The sequence below is a fragment of the Trachymyrmex cornetzi genome, unplaced genomic scaffold, assembly GCF_001594075.2.
Source record: "Trachymyrmex cornetzi isolate Tcor2-1 unplaced genomic scaffold, Tcor1.1 scaffold272, whole genome shotgun sequence".
In the NCBI taxonomy this organism is placed as follows: Eukaryota; Metazoa; Arthropoda; class Insecta; order Hymenoptera; family Formicidae; genus Trachymyrmex; species Trachymyrmex cornetzi.
The window spans coordinates 284435-310174 of NW_017297394.1; the positions used below are offsets into that span (position 1 = coordinate 284435).

The window sequence follows — 25740 nt, forward strand, 5'->3', positions numbered from 1 at the left end:
GCTTGATATTTTCTGCCTTAAATAACATATAACAAAGCACAAGATTGTTACGGTTGTTGTTGTGTTTGAGCAAATGAAAATTTGTAATATCATGATTTTGTACACTAAACTCGACGCATTTATTTGAGGCTACGCATCGATTGGTTTGAGAAACCATTAATTAAATTGTAAATTGTAATCGATATGTTTCTTTAGTTTGTGACTTTCTAATGCATATTTGGAATTTGACATGATTACTGCACAAAAGCACACGGTATACTATCACGCATAGACAACTCATTGTGCCAGAAAATACGAAGAAGTGCCTGCGCCAATCTTCAAAAGGGTTTGATAAATCTAACATTATAAAACATTACTTTGAGATGGGTATGTATTTAGTCAATATAATTATTCATCCAGAGATTCAATTGTCCGAAGTCTGAGAGAATACCGCGTGTTATAAAGAATGTAAAGATAGATTTGCAGAAATGAAAGTGCTTTAACAGATTTTTTTTATTTGATAATACATTTTATATATATAACATATTTCTTATATTGATTAACAGAATAAATTTCAAAAGTTTTATTATTTATTAATGACGATAAGATTAAGTTATTTTGAACTAAAAATTAGTATAAATGATAAAAATATATGATTTTGAAACATAACTGTATAAGGAAATAATCTAAAATACATCAGCAAATTTTTAATTTTTGTTTTCCTACATATTTCCGTTTTCCGCTTAGATGACAATATACTTACTTGTAATCTTTTATAACAAACAATCAATATATACAATTACAAACTGCAGTCGTCATACTTGTTCAGTTCGACGCTTCCTACTATACACTATCAATCTATGTTTAGCATGGTCACTTTATGAAAGTACGTGATGCGCTCTCACAAATGGACAGTTCATTATGCCAGAGTTGAATGTAAAGTAGCACCTAAGCAAGCCCTCGAAAAAGTTTGATAAACAACCTGATGATGTTATAACTTGCTTCGAAAGGGTTACATTTCCGATCAATAATTGTTTGTCGCGAATTTATAGTACCAATTATGGAAATAGAATATCGCGTGTCACGAAGAGAATAAATTCGTAGAAATGATGTACTTTAACTATACCTGATATGTTTGTCTTTATTCGGTTATATACAGTCTTATATTTCTTCTATTGTTAAAATGATAAATATATAATTTCCATATATATGAAAATTAAGCCTTCATGTTTTCTCTTATTTGTATTATTCAATCGATTTTCTATTTCTTATAAGAAATTAGTACTTCTCAAATGGAAATTATCATAAGCATGACAAAGATCATAAGATATTGTATAATATATATTTAAAAATTATATATTAATGACTCATGTCGATTTTGACGTAATCATAGAATTTATTTATTAATTTTTAATGCATAGTGTTTCATACAGAATATAGGGCTATCTCTTTGTAGTTTTCTGTTATAAGAATTTCATAATCATGTAATATATCTGATATTGTTATGTTCTTAAGATTTGTATATACATGAATACGTAATATTTTTACCAATAAACCAACAGAATATAAGCCCAGCCAAAATTGGAATTCTTTATAAGAATTTCGTCGTGAAGGGAAAATGATTGTAAACGTTTCCTAAAAATCTTCGTATTAATGACTTTAAGGTCACTGATTTTTAATTTCAAATTTGTGCAATAAATTATTAAATATTTTTTTCAGGTTACATAATTTTAATAATTTGTTCTATATAAAATATATAATGTATATATTTCTTAACTTACATTTCACGTAACCACTTTTTACATAGTCATTGTTCGCAAAAAATTTAAATAGACCATGGAAGTTTTAATTACCTGGAATAACAATATATCTACTTGTTTCCGCAGAAAGCAAAAATAATATACATTACATTTTAAAAGTTACAAGTTTATAAATTTATTAAAATTTAACATTGAATTTAAATACATGCGTATAATAGAATATATGAGTTTTTTAAACATAAAGTTTAATTGGACAGTATAATTGTTGTAAAATGATCATAGTTTGAAATAAAGTACAAGGAAAGTATCAAAGATTTCAAAAGCTTTTGTAGATTATTTTTATGTTTTTATCTATTATTGGTATTAGCAATGGATAAAAATACGGCGATAATCCGCAAACCTTCTGATATCTTTGAAAATAATATCTGTGAAAGCCTAAAAAGCGTTACAAGAAATATATAATTTATTAACCAAAAAGAAAGATATTTTTTATTAATCAAAGGAAGTAACAGTATATGTGCATTACTTACATCACCAAAAGTTGCGATGGATAAATGGAATAACTTTCCCGCTGTAATTTTAATTACGTTATTCGATCGAGCAATAATCAAAATGAGACCCCGTGCAGTTTTGTGGTGTAGATTATACCAGTCACTCATATATGCCATTTCCCCAACACGTTTGCACTAACAAATTGACAGAAGATTTACATTTTCTATGAAAAGAATTTGACGGTGTAAATTAGTATAATGTTAAAGAGAAATATTTGGTTTCACATTAAAAATTAGGTAGGGGAAAGTAGGGGTAAGAATATCTTAAGGCTTATTGATCCTTCTTTATTTCTATGATGACATAAAAAGAATGGTTTTTTTTTCAGATTTACTAAAGGCTTAGATATCATATGTAAAATAAACTATATGTTAAATAAATATGTTAAATAAGTAATTAGATTTTTGGAAAATTCATGTTTTAAGAATGTCAATTTTATAATCTTGCTCACTACTGAAAGTCATCTTGCTTGCAATCATTGTGTGCTATTTAATAAAAATGTTGCTTGCAATCATTGTATTCATTTAATAAAAATATTGCAAGGTAAATAATAAAGAATATTGTTATGATATTCTATACATTCTTATCTATACTATTATACTATACTGTGGTTTTATAATAAAAGTAAAAATATTTGTTGCAATTATTTCATTATTTATAAACTAACAGCAATGAACCACATATGAGTGCATCCTAAATATTTCTTATTATATTATCTTCTTTTCTGGAAGTATTGAAATCAAACAATACAAGAGACGAGATATAAGAGATGTTTTATTATTATTCAAAGTTTTTAATGAGAGAATTCAATACCGGCTCGTTAACTGTTATTAACTTGTAATGTAACTAATATTAAAAACTGGTTATCTTTTCCACTTCGTCATCTTATCCTGCTTTCCCCTAATTAATTGTATTATTTTTTCTGTAAATATATTTTATTATACGCTTTTCTATTGGCTGCGTTCAGCAGACAAAACAGATCAGTAAGCGCTCAGTAATTATTCATTATTTTATAAATCCTTACTCTAATATGTTTTAAATATAAATCCATAAAAATATTAAAGGCATAAACCGCATTTGTTTATTTTGCATTTTGGTAGTTTTCTTCGCGCTGATAGGATTATATTTTTAGATCTAGGGGAGTAGTCTTACTTCAGCAAAAAAAACTTCCACCTGCATTAAAATATTGTACTGTATGCGGTCATTGACTGAATTACCAAAAAATATTAAAATCTGATATTTCTCGATTTCAATATCTTTCTATTCTCGACCTGTTCTGTAATAATCTCTCCGATGTAGCAAAATATAAAAATATTGAAACCCATCGATAAATATATAACGACGTAAGATGTTATTTTGGCGGTATCGAACGTTTCCCAAGCCTAAAAGTTAAAATAATCTTATTTTTATCGTATTTTATACGATTTTCAGTACACATCTTGTAATAGAATAGCAATATATTTGCGTTTCATAAATGAATGACATTTAACTGTATTTTATAAGATTTTCACATTTTTATGATAGTTACCCTACCATAATAGTATAATATCCCATTAAACACAAGATTATCGTGCATCCCATTAATTCTGCAAGAGAAGCTTTGTGCATAATACTTTCCACACGTGATATAAAACTGAAATGTATAATGCAATAAAACTTTTATTTTTCGTAAATAAGTTATATATATATTGAATTGATACTTTTCATGAAGACAATGACAAGATCTCTTTTAGTGATTTAGAAAAAGAAAATTAATTAATTTTTATTTTAACAAAAATAATTATTTCACATGATTAATTAACGATTAAATTGTTATAAGATTTGAAAATTCTGACATATAAGCTTTGTAAACTGAGAAACCCATTTAGTTGAATCAACCAAGGATTTGTTTGCCCATATCCAAACAAGAAATTAATTGATATTTTTTAACAGTGTTTGTGCATAAAATACCTCAGTGTTCTTAAATGATGTTCTACGATTGCAGCCAATTTTTGATTTGTATCATTTCTCTTCTGATTTTCAACAAGTTCATGTAGCCACGCATACAGCACATTCAGTTGACCACAAGCATGTTTTGCGAAGACAGCAGCCAAACTGCAAGCGCCAACAGTAGAGAAACTCGCTACAAACATTGTTACGTTTTGCAGAATTAATGCGATTTCATTCACAGGGCTAAATCTCGTATCGATGATCTTGCTGTAAATCGGACAACTTGTTGGATGCGTCTTAAAAGTCTCGTTGCCAATGATGATGGTTGTAGTTTTCATCGATCTCCCTAAGCTAAACAGAAACAAACCGCCCTGCATAAACACCGCACAGATTATGACAATGTAGCGGCCAAACTTGGCATGTTCCAGCATCACTTCACGTTCGTCAATCCTTTGTATGAGATTCCAATCTGCTTCCATATGTCGTATTAACTTGTCAATGTCATGACTACGCTTGAGCAGCACCCAGTAATGTATCGAGCCCATAGCTCTGTGAAGCAGTGGTGCCACGGCGTTCAGTTTTTGCTTGATATTATCTGCCTCAAATAACACATATAACAAGCACGGTATCGTTGTGACTGCTATCACGCTTGAACAAACAAAAATTTGTAGTAATATCATGATTTTGTACACTGAACTTGGCGCATTTATTTGTGGCCACGCACCGATTAGTTTCAGAAACCATCGATTAATTTGTAAACTGTAATCGATATGTTTTTTTGGTATGTCGCTTTCTGGCGCACGTTTGAAATTTGACATGATCACTGCACGAAGGCACACGGTGTACTGCTTATACTGCCACGAATAGACAACTCATTGTGCCAGAATATGAAGAAGCGCCTGCGCCAATCTTCAGAAGAGTTTGGTGAATCAGTCTAACGTTATAAAGTTACTCTGGAAGGGACGTATATTCAATCGATATAATTGTTCGTCCAGAGCTTCTATTCTCCAAAGTTTGAGAGGATATTGCGTGTTATGGGGAGTGTAAGGATTAATTCGTAGAAGTGACATTGAAAGTGCTTTAATAGATTTTTTATTTGATAATGTATTTTAATAACGTATTTCTTATATTTATTAACCGAATAAATTTTTAGAATTTTATTGTTTATCAATGGCAATAAGAATTAGATTATCTTGAAATATGAAAATTATTATAATTAATAAAAATATTTTATATGTTATTGAAGCATAACTATATAACAAAATGTTCTAAAATATATTAATAACCCTGGTGGAAAGTTACGAAAAACTACATAAATTAAAATAATATCTCAAAAATTCTTAGTTTTTCGTAGATATTTATAGTGGGACGTAGAGTAGTGTTATTTAATTTGATAAACCAAAAAATTCTTCGTCTTCAAACAGCGCTTCTAAGAATATCTACAAAAAACTAAGAATTTCTAAAACATACAAATCTCACTCTGTATCTCATTACAAATATCGATGAAAAATTAAGAATTTTTAAGATCTTATTTTAATCTATGTAGTTTTTGTATACTCTTTCGTAAAAATTTTTTTTTGCCAAGGAAGTTTTTAAACCCTCGAAAAAATTGAATAAATAGCCTAATATTACAACTGCTTCGAAAGGGTTATATGTCCGATCAATAGTTGTTTGTCGCGAATTTATAATACCAGATATGGAAAGAGAATATCGCGTGTCAGGAAGAGAATAAATTCGTAGAAATAAACGTGCTTTAATTACTTGTTATGTTTTTCTTTATTCGGTTATATGCAATCTTACTTCTTTTACTGTTAGGAAGGTAAATATATGATTTTGATGTATATTAAAATTAAGCTTTCATATCTTCTATTATTTGTTATTTGACTGATTTTGTTTCTTATACAAAATTAGTGCTTCTTAAATGGAAAAATTACCATAAGCATGAAAAGAATCATAAGATATTTTATAATATATATTTTTTTACTATATATTAATGACACATTATGTCGATTTTGACGAATCATAAATTTTATTTATTAACCTTTATTGCATGTCTCATATAGAACATAGGATGCCTATATTGTTATACATTTTCTATATTTTAAGCATTTAATAATTGATTGTGTAATATATTTGATATCGTTTTATTCCTAAGACTTGTATGTATACGAATTACATAAATATGTAGTTTTATTTTACTATATAATATATGTAATTATTTTATCAATAGAACAACTTGTAAGTATAAACCCAGCTAAAATTGAAATTTTTTAATAAGAATTTCGTAGTGATAGGAAAATGATCGTAAACGTTTCCTGAAACTCTTTGTATTAATGTCTTCAAAATCACTGATTCCAAATTTTAAATTTATGTAATGAAATATTAATTTTTTTTTCAGTTTATAATAATTTGTTCAATATAAAATATATAAAATGTATTTTTCGTAACTTACATTTCACGTCACCTTTTTTACATAGTCATTGTTCGCAAAAAATTTAAATATACCATGGAAGTTTTAATTACCTGGAATAACAATATACTTTTATAGAAAGCAAACATAATATACATATATTACATTATAAAAGTTACAGATTTATAAATTTATTAAAATTTGACATTAAATTTATATATACGCATATAACAGAATGTGTGAACATTTTTAACATAATGTATAGTTTAATTAAACAGTGCAATTCTTGTAAGATGATCATTATAGTTCGAAATAATGTACAAGAAATGTATAATTTATTAACAAAAGCAACGGTATACGTGCATTACTTACATCACCAAAAGTTGCGATGGATAAATGGAATAATTTTCCCGCTGTTATCTTAATTACGTTATTCGATCGGGCAATAATCAGAATGAGACCACGTGCAGTTTTGTGATGTAGATTATACCAGTCAGTCATATATGCCATTTCCCCAACACGTTTGCACTAACAAATTAACAGAAGATTTTAATTTTCTATGAGAAGAAATTAACAGTGTGAATTAGCAATATGTTAAGGAGAAATATTTAATTTCATTAAAAACTAAGTAGGGGAAAAGAGGAGTAAGATGATGACCTTAAGATTTATTTATTTCTCTTTATTTCTATGATGATTTAAAAAGAATATTTTTTTTTCTCATATTAAAGCGTTATCATGTGTAAAATGAACTATTTAATAAATTAGAATTTTTGAAAATTTATTTTTTAAAAACGTGTAAATTTCACAATCTTTCTCACTAGTGAAAGTTATCTTGTTTCCCCAGTCACAGTGTTTATAAATAAAAATATTGCAAGGGGAATAATGAAAAATTAATATATTATTCCATATTATACATTCTTGGCTACAGTATATTATACTGCGATTTTATAAAGAATGTGAAAATATCTACTATAATTACCTATTTTATTACTTATAAACTATAACGATAAAAATTACATATGAGTGCATTCTAAATAAATATATTTCTTATTATTTTATTTTGTTTTTCATGGAAGTATTGTCAAATTACAAGGGATGATTTGTTAATTATTTAAAGCTTTTAATGAATTCAATATCGGCCCATTATCTGTTATTAGCTTATAGTCTAACAATTCGTCATCTTATCCACTTTATTATTTTACTTTTCTTTCCCTTAATTATATTTTAGAATTTTTTCCTTTCCATTAATACAAGGGCATTATATTTCACGCATTTCTATTAGCTGCGTCCAGCAGATAAAGCAGCTTAGTGAGCCTGCTCAATGATTCTTCATTATAATATCCTTATTTTAAATATGAATGACGTTTTAAATATGAATCCATTGAAATAACAAAGGTCAAAACCAATGACCGCGTTTGTTTATTGCAATGCGGTAGTATTCTTCGCACTGATAGGATTACATATTTAGTTCTAGGGGAATAGTCCTACTTTAGCAAAAGAATTTTCAATATTTGTATTATATTGTGCACACCATTGACTGAATTATAAAAAAATATTAAAATTTGACATTTCTTGGTCTCAATATCTTTATATTCTTGACCTGTTCTGTGATAATCTCTCCGATGTAGCAAAATATAAAAATATTAAAACCCATTGATAAATACATAAAGACGTAGGATGTTATTTTTGCGGTATCGAACGTTTCCCAAGCCTAAAAATTAAAATATAATCTTATTTTTGTCGTATTTACCTAGTTTTCGGTGCATATCTTATAATAGAATAGCAATGGGTGCATCCAGAAGCGATGACCGCTCACCGAGCGCTCATTAAACAAAAAAGGGATTAATCTATTATTAATATGTTAATTTGTTATAATTCGTAACATAGAATAACTTTGTCTACTATAGATAATCTTTAATGTCATATTTCTTACTTATTTATTACTGTTTATTATTTCTCTAATGTCGTGTTTAAGCCGTAAAATTATGTAACTCTCAGTGAGCGATTTAAAATTACTGAGCGCTACATAACGGCCTAAACACGACATTAGAGAAATAATAAACAGTAATAAAAATAAGTAAGAAATATGATATTAAAGATTATCTATAGACAAAGTTATTCTACGTTACGAATTATAATAAATAAACATATTAATAATAGATGAATCCCTTTTTTGCTCAGTGAGCGCTCAATGAGCGATCGTCGCTTCTGAATGCACCTATTGTCTTTTGTGTTTCATAAATAAATGACGTTTAGGCGCGTATTATAAGATTTTCAAATTTTTACGATCGTTAGCCTACCATAATAGTGTAATATCCAATTAAGCACAATGTTATTGTGCATCCCATTAATTCTGCAAGAGAAGCTTTGTGCATAATATTTTCCACACGTGATATAAAACTGGAACGTATAAATGTATAAACAGAACTTTTATTTTTCGTAAATAAGTTATGTATATATTGAATTGATGTTTTTCATGAAGACAATGACAAGATTCTCTTTTAGTGATTTAGAAAAAGGAAATGAATTTATTTTTATTTTAACGAAAATATTTATTTTAAATTATTAATTAACGATAAAATTATTGTAAAAGATTTGAAAAATCTGAGATATAAGCTTTGTATATTTTTTAATAGTGTTTGTGTATAAAATACCTCAATGTTCTTAGATGATGTTCTACGATTGCGGCCAATTTTTGATTTGTATCATTTCTCTTTTGATTTTCGACAAGTTTATGTAGCCACGTATTCAAGACGGTCAACTGACCACAAGCATGTACCGCGAAGACAGCAGCCAAACTGCAAACACTAACGGTAGAAAAACTTGATACGAACATTGTTAGGTTCTGCAAAACTAATGTGATTTCATTCACAGGGCTAAATCTCGTATCGATAATCTTGCTATAAATCGGACAATTCGTTGGATGCGTCTTGAAAGTCTCGTTGCCAACGATGATGGTTATAGTTTTCATCGATTTCCCTAAACTATACAGAAATAAACCGCCCTGCATAAACACCGCACAGATTATGACGACGAAACGACCGAACTTGGCATGTTGCAGCATCACTTCACGTTCGTCAATCTTTTGTATGAGACTCCAATCTACCTCCATATGTCGTATTAATTTATGAATGTCACGGTTACGCTTGAGCAGCACCCAATAATGTACCGAGCCCATAGCTCTATGAAGTAGCGGTCCTAAGGCATTCAGCTTTTGCTTGATATTGTCTGCCTCAAATAACACATGTAACAAACACGGTATTGTTGGGACTGCTATTATGCTTGAACAAATGAAAATTTGTAGTAGTATCATGATTTTGTGCACTGAACTCGGCTTATTTATTTGTGGCCACGCACCGATTAGCTTGAGGAACCATCTATTAATTTGTAAACTGTAATCGGTATTTTTTTTTGATATGTCGCTTACTGGCACACGTTTGGAATTTGACATGATCACTGCGCGAAAGCACACGGTGTACTGCCACGGATAGATAACTCATTGTGCCAGAGTATGAAGAAGCGCCTGCGCCAATCTTCAGAAAAGTTTGGTCATCGGTCCTACGTTACAAAGTTACTCTGGCAGGTACGTATATTCAATCGATATAATTGTTCATCTATAGTTTTTATTGTCAGATGTCTGAGAGAATATCGCATGTCATGAGGAGTGTAAGGTATATATTCATAAAAGCAACACTAAAAAGGTGCTTGAACTTAACAGATTTTCCTGATTTGATATGTTATAATTATATATATTTTCCTATATCAATTTTCAATGCATAATTAAATGGCAATAAAAGTTAGAATATTTTGAAGTAAAGAAAATGTTCTTAATATATACATATATGTAAAATCAGAAAAATATATTGCATTAATTTTTAAATTATTTTATGGCCAGTAATCCTATACAATTCTAACGTTATAATTAATTTTATTTGTTAAACTTTCATTAAAAGTACATTAAACTGTAAATGTATTCATAAAATTATTAATATTATTTGTTAATCCTTTTATGGTTGTCAATCTTTTGGACTAGAACAAAAATTTTAGTTGGTTGACACTCATATATTCATGGTTGATCCGACGAGGTTCTAAATTGTAAAATTTTTAACTTTATTGATCGCTGAATCGCGGAGTTTCGGTACATAAATTCTGTAGATACTTTGTACAGGATGGTTTAGAAATCTTGTTTGTGTGTTACTATAACAATCATGAGAAAAATTTTAAATTATTAATAATTATATCTTTGAAAGTATGTTAATGTGTGGTTTATAATATTGATTTTTACGTAATCATTAATCTTATTTATTAAGTTGTCTTTACGTGCATAATGTCCTATATAATATATTATATAAGACAAATATAACACCTATATTTCTCTTTGGAATTTTTCTATGTTTTACATATAATCTCTTATAATTGTTTGTATTTATATAATTATATATAAAACATAGGATACATGCATATTTGATATCGTTATGTTTCCCCTTAAGAACATGAGCGACATAAATATCATTTTATTTTAACACATATTATAAGAATACAAGCCGAACCAAAATATTTAACAAGAAATTTTTGCTTAAAGAGTAATAAGCGATGCCTAAAAATCTATATTGATGTTTCTTAGGTCAGTGATTTTTAATTTCAGAGAAACAAATGGTTAAATATTTTTTTCCAGGATATACTGATCTGTTCTATATAAAATATATAATTTGTATATTTCTTAACTTATATTTCACATAATCATATTTTACATAGTCATTGTTCGCAAAAAATTTAAATATACCATCGAAGTTTTAATTACCTGAAACAACAGTATACTTGTTTCTGTATACGGAGAAAAATATTTGGTTGAATTAATTGGAGTTCTGGTGGAAAATGGACGCACGATCTAGAATTCTGGTTAAGTCTACTAAACTTCCGGTTAAATCTACTAGAATGCAAGTTGATGTAACGAAGAAAACTCTGAATGTTAATTATCTCAATTAAAATTCTAATAGGTTTAATTAGATATCTAGTAGATTTCGGGATCGTTTCATCTTCCATTTTAGAATTCCAATTAATTCAACCAAACATTTTTCTCAATGTAGAAAGCAAAGAAAATGTATATATTATATATCAAATTCTATAGATTAGACACATTTCTAGATTTTTTAAAATTTGACATCTTAAATCAAACACATTCACGTAATTGAATATATAGATGTTTTAAGGATAATGGATATTTTAATTTTGAAAGTGCAATTAGTGGGTGCATTTAGTACTACAACCGCTCACTAAGCGCTCAGTGAGCTCTTGCATCTAATTGGTATATTCCTACCGTTAGATCTAAAAATATAGACCAAACAGATACGAGAGTTCACTGAGCGTTCAGTGAGCGGTTATAGTACTGAATGCACCCATTATAAAATGATCATAATTTAAAATTAATAAAGTACAAGGGAAATGTATAATTTATTAACCAAAAGAAGGAACGGTATATTTGCATTACTTACATCACCAAAGGTTGCAATGGATAAATGAAATAACTTTCCTGCTGTGATTTTAATTACGTTATTCGATCGGGCAATAATCAGAATGAGACCACGTGCAGTTTTATGATGTAGATTGTACCAATCAGTCATATATGCCATTTCTCCGACATCTTTACACTATTGAATTGACATAAGATTTAAATTTGTGTAATGTGAGTAATGTGGACAGAATGAGATAATTTATAGATTGATACAAAGAAGACAAATATTTAAATTTATTAAAAATGAGACATAATATTTTATATTACTTTTTATTGATGTAAAAGTATGATATTATACTCTTTTCTCGAAATATGTACTGACTTATTAAAAAATATTAGTCTAATATTTTTCTTGTTTTGAGTGTTTTTGAATTCTCGACATAATACCTGTTCAGTGATAATTCCTCCGATGTAGCAAAATATAAATATATTGAAACCCATCGATAAATACACAATAAGGGAAGATGTTATTTTTGTCGTATCAAGTGTTTCCCAAGCCTATACAATTGAAAAATTTGTATTTAATTTAATATATTTCTGGTGTTTAATTACCTACTCAAATTTTTGTATGGGTGTAGCATAGAGTATATTAGAATATAATGCAAATATTATGTAAAAAATTAATACAAAAATGAAACGCTTTGATAAAATTTTAAAAAAATTGTAGAAATATATTTCTTGAGAATAATTGATATTCATAATTTATTAAATTGACACACTCAGTTATTTATCTTAGAAATTTACGTTTTAAAACTGCGTTATTTTTACTTATTGCATTATTTTTATTTCTTCACTTATATAAATTATTTCTTTCATACTAACAATTGTCGAATATCAATTCAACACAAAATATTCAAAAAGAATCCTATTATGTTGAACTGATACTTGAGTAAGTTAAAAATTCAAGACAAAAACTTCAACTATGTCTGATTTTAATACACAAAATGATTTTCGTGTTTTAAAACACAAGATGTTTTATACTATGAAAAAATTCAGCTATAGAGATTTTAACATGTAATTTTTTATACTCATTTATTTTATAATAGAATAACCATGTTTGATTTTCCGTGATTAAATGATATTTACTTGTATCCAAAATTTTCATTTTCTTACATCTCTAGCGTACCGTAATAGTGTAATATCCAAGCAAACACATGACTACGGTGCACCCGGCTAATTCCACAAGAGCGGCTTTATGCATAATACTTTCCACTTGTGATATAAAACTGAAATGTATAAATGTATATAAAACAGTACAACTTTATTTATAAATAAATAAATCATCGGTACATTCAACTTATACTTTTCATGAACACAATTAACAACAGACTCTTTTAATAATCCATAAAAAAGAAGAAATTTACTTGTCTTAATTTTGAATATTCATTTTTAAATAATTAATTTTAATAATACTTAAAAACATCTTATACCATATAACCATATAGCTTTAGAAAATATGTATTTTTTGTACAAGTGTCTGCATATGAAATACCTCAATATTCTCAGATGATGTTCGACGATAGCAGCTAGCTTTCGTTCAGCTGTATCATTTCCCTTCTTTTGATTTTGAACAAGTTCATGTAGCCACACATTCAGTACTTTCAATTGACCACAAGCATGTATTGCGAAAACGGCAGCCAGACTGCAAGCACCGACAGTAGAGGAACTCACTACTAATATTGCAAGATTTTGTAGAACCAACGCAATTTCATTCATAGGGCTAAATCTCGTGTCGATGATCTTACTATAAACCGGACACGTCATCGGACGTGTTGTAAAAGTTTCATTGCCGACGTTAATGGTTATGGTTTTCATTGCCTTTGCTATGCTGAACAGGATTGTACCACCATACATGATTATACCACAAATTATGGCGACAAAGCGACCGAACTTAGCTTGTTGTAGCATTACTTCACGATTATCAAGTCTCTGTATCAAACGCCAATCTGTCTCCATGTGTCGCATTACTTTATGAATATCACCACTGCGCTTAAGTAGCACCCAGTAATGTACCGAGCCCATAACTCTGTGAAGCAATGGCCCAACGGCACTCAGTTTTAGCTTAATATTGACTTTTTCAAATAATACATATAACAAACATGGTACCATATTGGATGCTATCATGCTTGAACAAATAAAAATGTGTAGTAGTATAACGATTTTGCACACTAAACTAGATGCATTTATTTGTGGCCACGCACCAATTGGCTTGAGAAACCATCGACTAAATTGTAAACTGTAATTGTTATATTTTTTCGATCTGTTGTATTCTGATGCACATTTGGAAGTTGACATGGTCACTGCACGAAAGCACACGGTATACTGGCATGGATGGACAATACATCGTAACGGAATATGAAGAAGCGCCTGCGCCAATCTTCATCAGAGTTTAGTGAACGATCTAATATCATAAAAGTGTCCTGAGAGGGGCATATATTCAGTCGATGTAATTGTTCATCGAGAGTTTTTATTATCCGATGTTTGAGAGAATATCGCGTGTTATGAAGAGTGTAAAATTGTGAAAGTGACATTAATGCTTGTATTCATAGTGAAGTCTTGTATTTAAGACTTCCTTAAATTTATCTTCAGGCATTCTACAAATTATTTTATTAGCACCTGAAGATAAATTTAAGAAATCCTTAAATATAAGGTCTGACTGTGAATACTGGTATAATAGTTCTCTATTTTAGTAAATTTTTTAAATTTAGTAATATATTTTAATCGAATTTACTTACTGATTAACAGGACAAATTAAGTGGCGATAAGAATTAGAATATTTTGAAATATAGAAAATATAGTGAATGGATATAATTACTTCTTTAATATAATAACATGATCATTCTATTACTTATAATTATGAATATTATAATACTAATATATTTATAGTATGCATGACTTTTTTAGATAATTTTAAATACAATAATATCCAAAACTTTACTTAGCAAGTCAAACTTTATGCATAATACTTTTCATGTGTGTGTGTGTATATTATAATACTGAAATATATTTATATACTGAAATGTTTTATAATATATCAAATGTTTAATTTTACCAATATGTTTCCATCTTCTAGTTTTGATTAATATTATACATACTCAGTTACAATAATTTAAGAAAAGACAAGGTGGTCGATTGCAAACTGTAGTCGTCCTGTTTTTCAATTCAACGCTTCCTGCCACACACTTATGGTTCGGTATGATCATTAAAGTCACGCAAAGCACTGTCACGAATGGGCCAGTTGATTGTGCAAAAGTTGTGAAGTAACGCCTTTGCCAACCTTCGAAAGAGTTTGACGAGTAATAATGCAACTGTTTCGAATGGTTGCGTGTCTGATCAATAAATGTTTAGTACATACATTTGGAATTATATCGCATGTCACGAGGACTATACGAATATAAATTTGTAGAAATGAACGCGCTTTAATATCTGCTATGTTTTTTATTTGATTATATATTAGATGTGCTTCTTATACTGTTAAAAAGGATAAATATATGTATAATTTCAATGAATATAAAAATTAGTATTTTTTATAATACAAAAATTATAATAACCATGAAATATGTAAAAATTACTTAGTATACATCTTTAAAAACAATTTAATAACATAATCACTTGCGATTTTGACATAATCACCGATTTTATTTAATAAATCTTATTTTCAAGATATATTAATTTATTCTATATAGTGCATATCTTGCATATTTCTTAACATATATTTTAACAGTCTTTACCATGTTTCACAGAGTCATTGTTCTTAAGAGATTTAAATATACCATAGAAGTTTTAATTACCTGAAACAACAACATGCTTGTTTCTATATAATGCAAAAACAATATCATCATTTAATAAGCTGTATATATTATAAGATATATTAAATTTTGAAAATTCATACATGTGGATTAAATTTATGGATATTTTAAGCATAATGGATAAACGTAATAAAGCCAATTAAAGAGTCCAATTCTTGTAAGATGATCATAATTAGTACAGTAAAAGAATGTAATTTTCTAATTTTTCAATTAACAAAACAGTTAAGAATATTAGGAGATAGTTGCCGAATGCGTAACGATCTAAATCCTCCGTATTTTAATATTTTATATTATTATTTAATATAAGCAACATTTAGTAACAAAAATATGAAAAAAAGAAATAGGTAATATAGACAAAAAACTAACAAGTTACATCTTATTTTGTCGGTACCAATAACATTTAATAAAAAATTAAGTACAAATGATGTTAATTTTTGATTAATTTATGCAGTTGATAATAATACTTATCATCCAATTTTATTGTGTTGTATGTTAAATTAATATTTAACACTTTTTTGTATTGAAAAAACAAGTGTCAATAAGTAAAAATAACGTAAAAGTAATGTTTTAAAATAAAATTAGTGTGTTAATTTAACAAATTATAAATATTGATTTTATTTAAGAAATATACTTTCATTATTTGTTTTTAGATACTGTCCAAGTGTTAAATTTTTTGTGTTAATTTTTCACATAATATTTGTGCTTTCATCATATTTCATCTTTTTACACAAAGGATTGGATGGCTCATTGATGTATGTGAAATATGTTAAATTCAACCAATTTTTTCAATTTAAATTCAAGAAATTTTCCAATTGGGTAGGCTGGACAACAGCAATAGAATTTTTATATTGTTATAAAAAAGGTATAATGTAAAATATTTTACATTCATTGTATGTACAGATTTGTAATTATAATGATGAAATCAGTATTTAAAAAAATTTATTAAGTTTGCTAAATCATATTACCACACAGTAAAACTGATAATTAACAATAATAAAATTAATAATTTATATGAATGTAATGATTGCAAAAATAAACTCGAGTCATTTGTACTTCGATAGCTTTGCATTTTCATTATTGTTATTTAATAATTATTAATAATTATTGTTTAGTTGTATCTTTGTGTTTATAAATTATTAAAATCAAATACCTATTAGTTAATTATTACTTAATAATTTTTTTATTAATCTAATATTTTTAATTATTTTTATTCATATTTTATATTTGATACTTTCAAAGAAAATATGATTTGAGAAACATACATAGATTATTGAGTTAGATGATCATTTGTCAAAATTATATCTTTTGCAATATGTTATAAAAAGATACACATAATAATTATGATTGATGAAAAGTTAAACATATTATAATAAGTATTTAAAACATCATGCTACAATTTACAATATTTATTTACGTACAAATCAGTATTAAATAAATAATAAGAAATAACTTGAATGGTACGCATTCAGCTACCTTCCTAAGTATATTAAAATTTGTAATTTTTAATCACACATATATAATTGAATGTATCAAATAAGTTTTTTTGAAAGATAATGAGTAATTCAATTGAACAGTTTGAAATCAATTATTCAATTCTTATAAGATGACTCTAATTTGCAATTAATAACGTATAAGGGAAATGAAATTTATTAACTTTTTATTAATAAGACGAATCTCGGTGAAAAATCTGCATTACTTACATCACCAAAAGTTGGAACAGATAAATGGATTAACTTTCCTGCGGTAATTTTAATTGCGTTATTTGACCGGGCAATAATCAAAACAAGATCACGTGCAGTTTTGTGATGTAGATTATACCAATCAGTCATATATGCCGTTTCTCCTACATATTTGCACTAATAAGTTGATGAGATTAAAATTTTCTATGAGTAATAAAAGTAACTTAATAATTTTTTAAATTACATGATATTGGAAAAAAACAGAAATACTTAAAATTGTTAAAAATGACAATTATATTTTAACATTTTTTTCGATTAATACAATAACATTATATTTCACACTTTCTTTAAATATTAATCGAATTAAAAAATATAAAAATTTAATATTTTCCTTAATTCTTATATATTTTAATTCTCAACATTTCTTACCTGTTCTGTAACAATCTCCCCAATGTAGCAAAATATGAAAATGTTGAAACTCATCGATAAATACACTGTAAGGGAAGATGTTATTTTTCCTGTATCAAGTGTTTCCCAACCCTATGCAGTTAAAGAATTTGCATTGAATTCAACGTATTTAACATGGCTAATGATCCACTCAAATTTTTATGTGAATGTAACACATAATGGAATATGTTGAGAAAGCAATGCAAATATTACGTTAAAAATTAACAAAAGAAATAGAACACTGATACAGTTTAAAATTGTTGAAGTATACTTCTTGAGCAAAATTAATATTTGTAATTAAAATTAACACCTTTATTTTATTTATCAAACTTCGAATTTATATTTTCAAACTATATTATTTTTGTGTTATTTATATGTTACCTAGAACCTGTTCATGAATTGTGTTTCTTTAATACTAATAATTGTTGTCCATCAATTTAATACAAAACGTTTCAATAATATAATGATATTATGTTAAAAACTCAACACAATACCTTGTCAACAACCGACTTTAACACGAATACAAAATGTTTTTTTATTTCGTAAAATTTAAAATATAAGCTTATCTTTATTATATAATTCGTCGTTTTTTATAATAGAGTAACGATGTTTGACTTTCCATAAATAAGTGACATCTACTTGTATAAAATAAAAAAATTGCATTTTCTCACATCTATATCGTACCGTAACAGTGTAATATCCAAGCAAGGACATGATTACCGTGCACCCCGTTAATTGCACAAAAGCGGCTTTATGCGTAATACTTTCCACTTGTGATATAAAACTGAAACATTTATAAATGTACATAACATAGGAACATTTTTTTATAAATAGTCATCGGTATATTGAACTTATATTTTTCATGAATAATGTCAATGTTTTAATTAACAACAAATTTCGTTTTAATAATCTATTAGAAAAAGAAAATAAATTTTAACGAAAATATTCATTTTTAATGATTAGTTATTAATTTATATAATTATTTAGAAATGTATTATAAGGCGTAAAAGGATACGGATTTTTTAAAGAAATGCCTACTTGTGAAATACCTCAAAATTCTCAGATGATGTTCTACGATAGCAGCCAGTTTTCGTTCAGCTTTATCATTTTCCTTCGCCTGATTTTGAACTAGTTCATGTAGCCACACGTATAGCACGTTCAACTGACCACAAGCATGTATCGCGAAGACAGCAGCCAGACTGCAACCACCGGCAGTACAGAAACTTACTAGTATTACTATCATGTTTTGCAGAATTAATGCAATTTCATTCATAGGGGTAAATCTCGTATCGATGATTTTGCTGTAAATTGGACACGATATTGTATGTGTTGTAAATGTTTCATTGCCGATGGTGATGGTTACAGTTCTTATAGATTGCACGAAGCTGAACAATAGGCAACCACCCTGCAGCATTATCCCACAGATTATGGTAATGAAGCGGCCGTACTTGGCATGTTGTAGCATCACTTTACGTTCATCGATTTTTTGCATGAGGCTCCAGTCTGTCTCCATATGTCGTATTAATTTTTGAATATCATCTCTACGCTTGAGTAACACCCAGTAATGCATCGAGCTCATAAATCTGTTGATCAGTGGCATCATGGGATTCAGTTTTTGCTGGATATTCTCTGCCTCAAATAACACATATAATAAACACGGTATTGTTGGGACTGCTATTATGCTTAAACAAATGAAAATTTGTAGTAATATTATAATTTTGTACACTGAACTCGATGCATTTATTTGTGGCCAGGCTCCGATTGGTTTGAGAATCCATTGATTAAATTGTAAACTGTAATCGATATGTTTTTCCGGTATTTCGCTTCCTGACGCGCATTTAGAATTTGACATGATCACTGCATGAAAGCACACAGTGTACTGGCACAGATGGACAATTCATCGTACCGGAATATGATGGAGCGCCTGCGCCAATCTTCAGCAGAGTTTGGTGATCGGTCTAACATTATAAAGTTACTCTGAGAGGAGTGTATATTCAATCAATATAATTGTTCGTCTACAGTTTCTATTGTCAGATGTCTGAAAGATCATTGCGTGGCATAAGGAGTGTAAAATATAGATTTGTGAGAGGTTAGAAGTGATTTATCTTAGCAGATTTTTCCATTTTGGTAATGTGTTTTAACCATATTCTTCTTGTATTGAAATTAATATGATAAATTAACTGAATGACAATAAAAATTAGAATATATCTTGAAATGTAAAAAATATTACATTATATGTATTATGTCATATATAGAAGTGAGAAATATATGTTGTACATAAATTTTTGAATAATGTCAAGAACTCAATGCCATTCTGACATAATTAATTATATTTATAAAATCTTGATTTAAAGTATACACTGAAATGTGATTGTATATATAATCATAAAATTATTAACATTATTTATTAATCATCGACTACATTCATGGATTTATTGGACCCGTGCGAAAGTTTTAATCAGCTGGCACTTACATATGTTTGATACTACGAGGTTCTAAATTGAATGTAAAAAAACTTCGCACTTTTATTAATTATGGAATTGCGAAGGATTAGTATTACAGATTTTGTAGTCAAACAGGACGGTTTGGAAGTCTAGTTTGACTTATTATAACAAGTATAAGACAAGGCACAAAATATAATGTAATATGTATCTTTGAAAGTATATTAATGAGTATTTCGATTTTGATATATTTATTGATTTTATTAACCTTTGTTGCATAATACCTTATACAGTTTATGGAATGTCTATCATTTTATATAATAATATTTTTTTGTTTTGCGCGTTATATAATTATTTGTGTAACGTATTCGATATCATTATGTTTATAAAACATAATGAGTATGTACATAAGTAACATAAAGAAATAATTATTTTGTGTTAGCAATAGGTTGTAATCAGGATTGGTAAAGATTAATGTTTTTTTTTAAGAATAAAACATATTGTGTTTCTTCTTGAATACGTTTTTAATGCTTCAAATATGCTTTAAATAGTACTATAAAAAAACATATTTAAAACATATTAAAAACATCAATTAAACATGTTTTTAACTGTTTAAAACACGTTTAAAACATGTTTTTTACCAACCCTAGTTGTAAGTATAAACCCAGCTAAAATTGAAATTTTTTTTACAAAATTTGTATGCTGAATGGAATATGATCATAAATGTTTCCTAAAAATCTTGGTAGTAATGTTTTTAGGGTCATTTATTTTTAATTTTCAAACTTGTGCAACAAGGGATTAATCTTATTTTTAGAATAAAGTAATTTGTTCTGTATAAAATATATATATATATATAATATTTGTATATATTTTAACTTATATTTCACACATAGTCATTTTTTACGTCATTGTTCGCAAAAAATTTAAATACGCCATGGAAGTTTTAATTACCTGAAACAACAATATACTTGTTTTCGTAGAAAGAAAAAATAATGTATATCATACTCTACCAGTTCTTACTAATTTAGGTATGAATTTATTAAAATTTCAAATTAAACATATGAGAGAGAGAGAGAGAGAGAGAGAGAGAGAGAGAACGTTTCATAATAATGAATAATTTAATTAAGCAATGGAATTTTTATGAAATGTAATATTTTGTCATTAATAAAGTACAAAAAAAAGATATAATTTATTAATTTTTTAATAACCAATAGGAGAAACGATATATGTGCATTACTTACATCACCAAAAGTTGCGATAGATAAATGGAATAACTTTCCTGCGGTGATCTTAATTACGTTATTTGATCGGGCAATAATCAAAATGAGACTACGTGCAGTTGTATGATGTAGATTATACCAATCAGTCATATATGCCATTTCTCCGACAAGTTTGCACTAATTTGATATAAAATTTTATGTGAGTAAAAATAATTTGGATTAAAATGTAATGTTAAAGAAAATAGAAATATTTATTTCTTAAAAATGAGACAATTTTATTTAAAAAATTATAATTTAGTAAAAATTTTTTTATTAAAATATGGAAGTGCTGCATTTTATTCTTTTCTGAAAATATTAACTAATTTGTTAAAGAAATGTTAAAATGTGAATTTTTGTTTCAGTATATTTTAATCCTCGACGTATTACCTGTTCAGTAACAATTCCTCCAATGTAGCAAAATATAAAAATATTGAAACCCATCGATAAATATACAATAAAGTAAGATGTTATTTTTGCTGTATCAAGTGTTTCCCATGCCTACGCAGTTAAAAAATTTATGTTAAAGGAGAATGGTCAATAAAGCTGTTTTTGAGCCCTAACCGATTTTCATTAAATAATTTTTCATCATTTCACGTGTCTAACGATAAATTCGAACTTTTATGTAATTGTAACACAAGATGATATATGTTAAGAAGTAATGCAAATATTATATAAGAAATTAACACAAGTAAAACATTCAAACATAATAGGAACGTTAGGAAAGTATTATATTTTGTGAGTAAAATTAATATTTATAATATATGTAAAATTAATATTTATAATATACATAATTAACGTACTTTTTATTTATTTATCTTAGAATTTACTCTTTAAAAACATTAGTTTTATGTTATATGTTTTTCTACTGGTAAATTGTGTCTCTTTAATATTTAGAAATGTTGAATATCAAATAACCCAAAACATCCAAATAACAAAATTATATTAAGTTAAATTAACATATGAGTATGTCAAACATTCAACACAATAGCTTTAAAAATGATTGGTTACAAAAAAATTTTAATATTGCCAATCGGGCTCTCGACATTAATAAAAAACAATAATATAGTATAAGGATAATGAGAGCTATATACAGCGCGGTAATTTTTGCGCAATTAACTTACAAATCAAATAGTGTTCACATGATATATTAAGAACAAAAATAATTAATACAGACATTATATATGATTTTGAGTCTGTATTAATTATTTTTGTTCTTAATATATCATGTGAACACTGTTTGATTTGTAAGTTAATTGCGCAAAAATTACCGCGCTGTATATAGCACTTATTGTTCTGCTTTCTTGTGAATAGATCATATTTTGATGGGTTTAATAAGATTTTCTTACATTTCTAACGTACCATAATTGTATAATATCCAAGCAAGCACATGACCATCGTACATCCCGTTAATTCCACAAGAGAAACTTTATGCATAATACTTTCCACTTGTGATATAAAACTGAAACGTGTAAATGTACGTAACATAGTAAGTTTTTTAAATAAATAAGTCATCGACACACTGAACTTATGCTTTTATAAATACAATTGACAACAGATTGTCTTTTAGTAATCTATAAAAAAAAGAAAATGATTTTATCCTAATTTTAACGCAATATATATTTATAAATGGTTAATTATTAATTTGTATGATTGTATAGAAATTTATTATAATTTATATACACTATAGAATATGCATTTTTTAAATGAATGCCTACTTATGAAATACCTCAATATTCTCAGATGATGTTCTACGATAACAGCCAGATTTCGTTTGGCTTTATCGTTTCTCTTTTCCTGATTTTTAACTAATTCATGTAGCCACTCGTACAACACATTCAACTGACCACAAGCATGTATTGCGAAGACAGCAGCTAGACTGCAAGCACCGACAGTAGAGGAACTCACTATTAACATTGCTAGGTTTTGCAGAATCAACGCAATTTCATTTACAGGGCTAAATCTCGTATCGATAATCTTGTTGTAAATCGGACACGTCATCGGATGCGTCGTAAAAGTCTCATTGTCGACAACGATGGTTACAGTTTTCATTGCCTTTGCCAAGCTGAACAGGATCGTTCCTCCATGCATGATTATTCCACAAATTATAGCCACGAAACGACCGAACTTAGCTTGTTGCAGCATTATTTCACGATCATCGAACCCCTGTACAAGACACCAATCTGTTTCCATGTGTCGTATTAAATTGCTAATATCACCACTGCGCTTAAGTAGCACCCAGTAATGTACCGAGCCCATAACTCTATGAAGTAATGGTCCAATTGCACTCAGTTTTAGTTTGATGTTGTCTTTTTCAAATAACACATATAATAAACACGGTATCATGTTGGACGCTACTATGCTCGAACAAATGAAAATTTGTAGTAATATCAAGATTTTCCACACTAGGCTCGACTCATATGTTCGTGGCCACGCACCGATTGGTTTCAGAAACCATCGATTAAATTGTAAACTGTAATCGGTATGTTTTTTTGATCTGTCGCTCTCTGGCGCGCATTTGAAATTTGACATGATCGCTGCACGAAAGCATATGGTGCACTGTCACGGATGGACAACTCATCGTGCCAGAATATGACGAAGCGCTTGCGCCGATCTTTAGAAGAGTTTGATGAACAATCTAATATCATAAAAGTGCCCTGAGAGGGACATGTATGTCGATGTAATGGTTCGTCGAAGGTTTTTATTATCCGATGTCTGAGAAAATATCGCGTGTCGTGAGGAGTGTAAGGATTCGTGGAAGTGACATTAAGAGTTTTCTTTATTTTACACTATAAAAAAATCTCTGGGGAAGAAAGCATTTTCTGAGGAAACGGGTGGAACGACCTAAGTCTCAGGGTTGCGAAATTTCAGTTATATGAACTATAATCGAGTCGAAACGAATAAAAATTAAGTCAGATGAATGACTTGATATAGTGAAAAGGATTAAAAAATTTAATCTAAGTAAGTGATTGACCAAATTATTCAACATAGTAACAAAAAAGAATTCACTAAATTGATTTATATTACATATATATTAATTTGATTTAAAGCGAGAGAGCGTTTCGCAGAACTCTCAGCAGACGGTCCGTACTTCGAAAAGAAAAATTCAACATCTATTTGTAAACAACGGAGATGACATTTAAAATTGTTTAAAAATTATGAATAATATAAATATATTATTAGTGTATATTATAAAAATATAATATGCTCTAATAATAAATATTTATATTATTTATGACTTTAACACAATTTTAAATACAATAATATCCAATTAAATTTATATTTTGGCAAGTCATACTTTGAGCATAATATTTTTCATGTGAATTATAATATTCAAACATAGCTATATAATGAAATGTTTGAAAATATACCAAACGTTTAATTTTGCAAACTTGTTTCCATCTTCCGCATAGATAACTAATATATACTTAATATAATACTCAGTTACAATTTAGGGAAAAGCAGTTTTCGATTGAAACTGTAATCGTCCTGCTTTTTCAATTCGACGCTTCCTGCCGCACACTTATGGTTCGGCATGATTACTTCACGAAGTCACGCAGTGCATTGTCATGAATGGATATTTTATTGTGCTAGAGTTGTAAAGTAATGCCTATGCCATCTTCAAATGAGTTTAATGTGCACCTTAATATTGCAACTGCTTCGAAAGTTTGCGTACCTGATCATTAAATGTTTGGCACATACATATGGAATAACATCGTATGTATATAAAAAGTTGAATTTAAAAAATATTAGTTGCAGTGAAAAAGCAGTTTGAAAGGGTGAAATCAACCCTTACATAAGTAACGCGAGTTTTAGCTTTTTTCGTTGTATTCATGATCTAAAAAACTATTCGAGATATCAAAATTTTTATACAAAAGTTTCACAATAAAATTACTTCTGTTCATCCACGTCAATATTTAAAAAAAAAACAATTTTTTTAATTAAAAGAAATTGTTACTGTTAATGTAA

At 28.0% G+C, this 25740-nt stretch overlaps 4 protein-coding genes across 4 annotated transcripts; all 4 read right to left on the reverse strand.

The window, feature by feature from the left end:
• Positions 1-1778: 1778 nt before the first annotated feature.
• Positions 1779-5035, reverse strand: LOC108762025 (odorant receptor 22c-like). Its single transcript, XM_018508824.1, has 5 exons — positions 4239-5035; positions 3822-3921; positions 3560-3670; positions 2270-2425; positions 1779-1832 (listed from the first exon to the last, which is right to left on the reverse strand). The coding sequence occupies exons 1-5, from the start codon at positions 5033-5035 to the stop codon at positions 1779-1781; spliced, it is 1218 nt and encodes a 405-aa protein (XP_018364326.1).
• Positions 5036-6686: 1651 nt separating this feature from the next.
• Positions 6687-14434, reverse strand: LOC108761966 (uncharacterized). Its single transcript, XM_018508756.1, has 11 exons — positions 13632-14434; positions 13266-13365; positions 12527-12637; positions 12120-12275; positions 11379-11428; positions 10203-10264; positions 9282-10083; positions 8928-9027; positions 8228-8338; positions 7000-7155; positions 6687-6740 (listed from the first exon to the last, which is right to left on the reverse strand). The coding sequence occupies exons 1-11, from the start codon at positions 14432-14434 to the stop codon at positions 6687-6689; spliced, it is 2505 nt and encodes an 834-aa protein (XP_018364258.1).
• A 1164-nt stretch (positions 14435-15598) lies between these two features.
• On the reverse strand, positions 15599-19926 carry LOC108762020 (odorant receptor 22c-like). The gene is made up of 6 exons (XM_018508819.1): positions 19124-19926; positions 18759-18858; positions 18057-18167; positions 17649-17804; positions 15871-15930; positions 15599-15610 (listed from the first exon to the last, which is right to left on the reverse strand). Exons 1-5 carry the CDS (start codon positions 19924-19926, stop codon positions 15877-15879), a joined length of 1224 nt encoding a protein of 407 aa, XP_018364321.1. The 3' UTR covers positions 15599-15610; positions 15871-15876.
• A 1489-nt stretch (positions 19927-21415) lies between these two features.
• Positions 21416-24303, reverse strand: LOC108762022 (odorant receptor 22c-like). The gene is made up of 5 exons (XM_018508820.1): positions 23501-24303; positions 23134-23233; positions 22162-22272; positions 21757-21912; positions 21416-21466 (listed from the first exon to the last, which is right to left on the reverse strand). Exons 1-5 carry the CDS (start codon positions 24301-24303, stop codon positions 21416-21418), a joined length of 1221 nt encoding a protein of 406 aa, XP_018364322.1.
• Positions 24304-25740: the final 1437 nt, after the last annotated feature.

What these genes read in the sequence shown, in the direction of transcription:
- LOC108762025 (XM_018508824.1), bottom strand. Translation starts at nt 5,035, where the DNA reads ATGTCAAATTTCAAACGTGCGCCAGAAAGCGACATACCAAAAAAACAT. An exon ending in TGGGATATTATACTATTATG is followed by an intron (nt 3,671 to 3,821) that starts GTAGGGTAACTA and finishes TTTAACTTTTAG; the next exon opens with GCTTGGGAAACGTTCGATAC. An exon ending in CCATCGCAACTTTTGGTGAT is followed by an intron (nt 1,833 to 2,269) that starts GTAAGTAATGCA and finishes TTGTTATTCCAG; the next exon opens with GTAATTAAAACTTCCATGGT.
- LOC108761966 (XM_018508756.1), bottom strand. Translation starts at nt 14,434, where the DNA reads ATGTCAACTTCCAAATGTGCATCAGAATACAACAGATCGAAAAAATAT. An exon ending in TTTTTGCGAACAATGACTAT is followed by an intron (nt 10,265 to 11,378) that starts GTAAAATATGAT and finishes ATATTCTCTCAG; the next exon opens with ACATCTGACAATAAAAACTA. An exon ending in CCATCGCAACTTTTGGTGAT is followed by an intron (nt 6,741 to 6,999) that starts GTAAGTAATGCA and finishes TTGTTATTCCAG; the next exon opens with GTAATTAAAACTTCCATGGT.
- LOC108762020 (XM_018508819.1), bottom strand. Translation starts at nt 19,926, where the DNA reads ATGTCAAATTCTAAATGCGCGTCAGGAAGCGAAATACCGGAAAAACAT. An exon ending in CATCATCTGAGAATTTTGAG is followed by an intron (nt 18,859 to 19,123) that starts GTATTTCACAAG and finishes TAAATGTTTCAG; the next exon opens with TTTTATATCACAAGTGGAAA. An exon ending in CTGTTCCAACTTTTGGTGAT is followed by an intron (nt 15,931 to 17,648) that starts GTAAGTAATGCA and finishes TTGTTGTTTCAG; the next exon opens with GTAATTAAAACTTCTATGGT.
- LOC108762022 (XM_018508820.1), bottom strand. Translation starts at nt 24,303, where the DNA reads ATGTCAAATTTCAAATGCGCGCCAGAGAGCGACAGATCAAAAAAACAT. An exon ending in CATCATCTGAGAATATTGAG is followed by an intron (nt 23,234 to 23,500) that starts GTATTTCATAAG and finishes TACACGTTTCAG; the next exon opens with TTTTATATCACAAGTGGAAA. An exon ending in GAGGAATTGTTACTGAACAG is followed by an intron (nt 21,913 to 22,161) that starts GTAATACGTCGA and finishes ATATCAAATTAG; the next exon opens with TGCAAACTTGTCGGAGAAAT.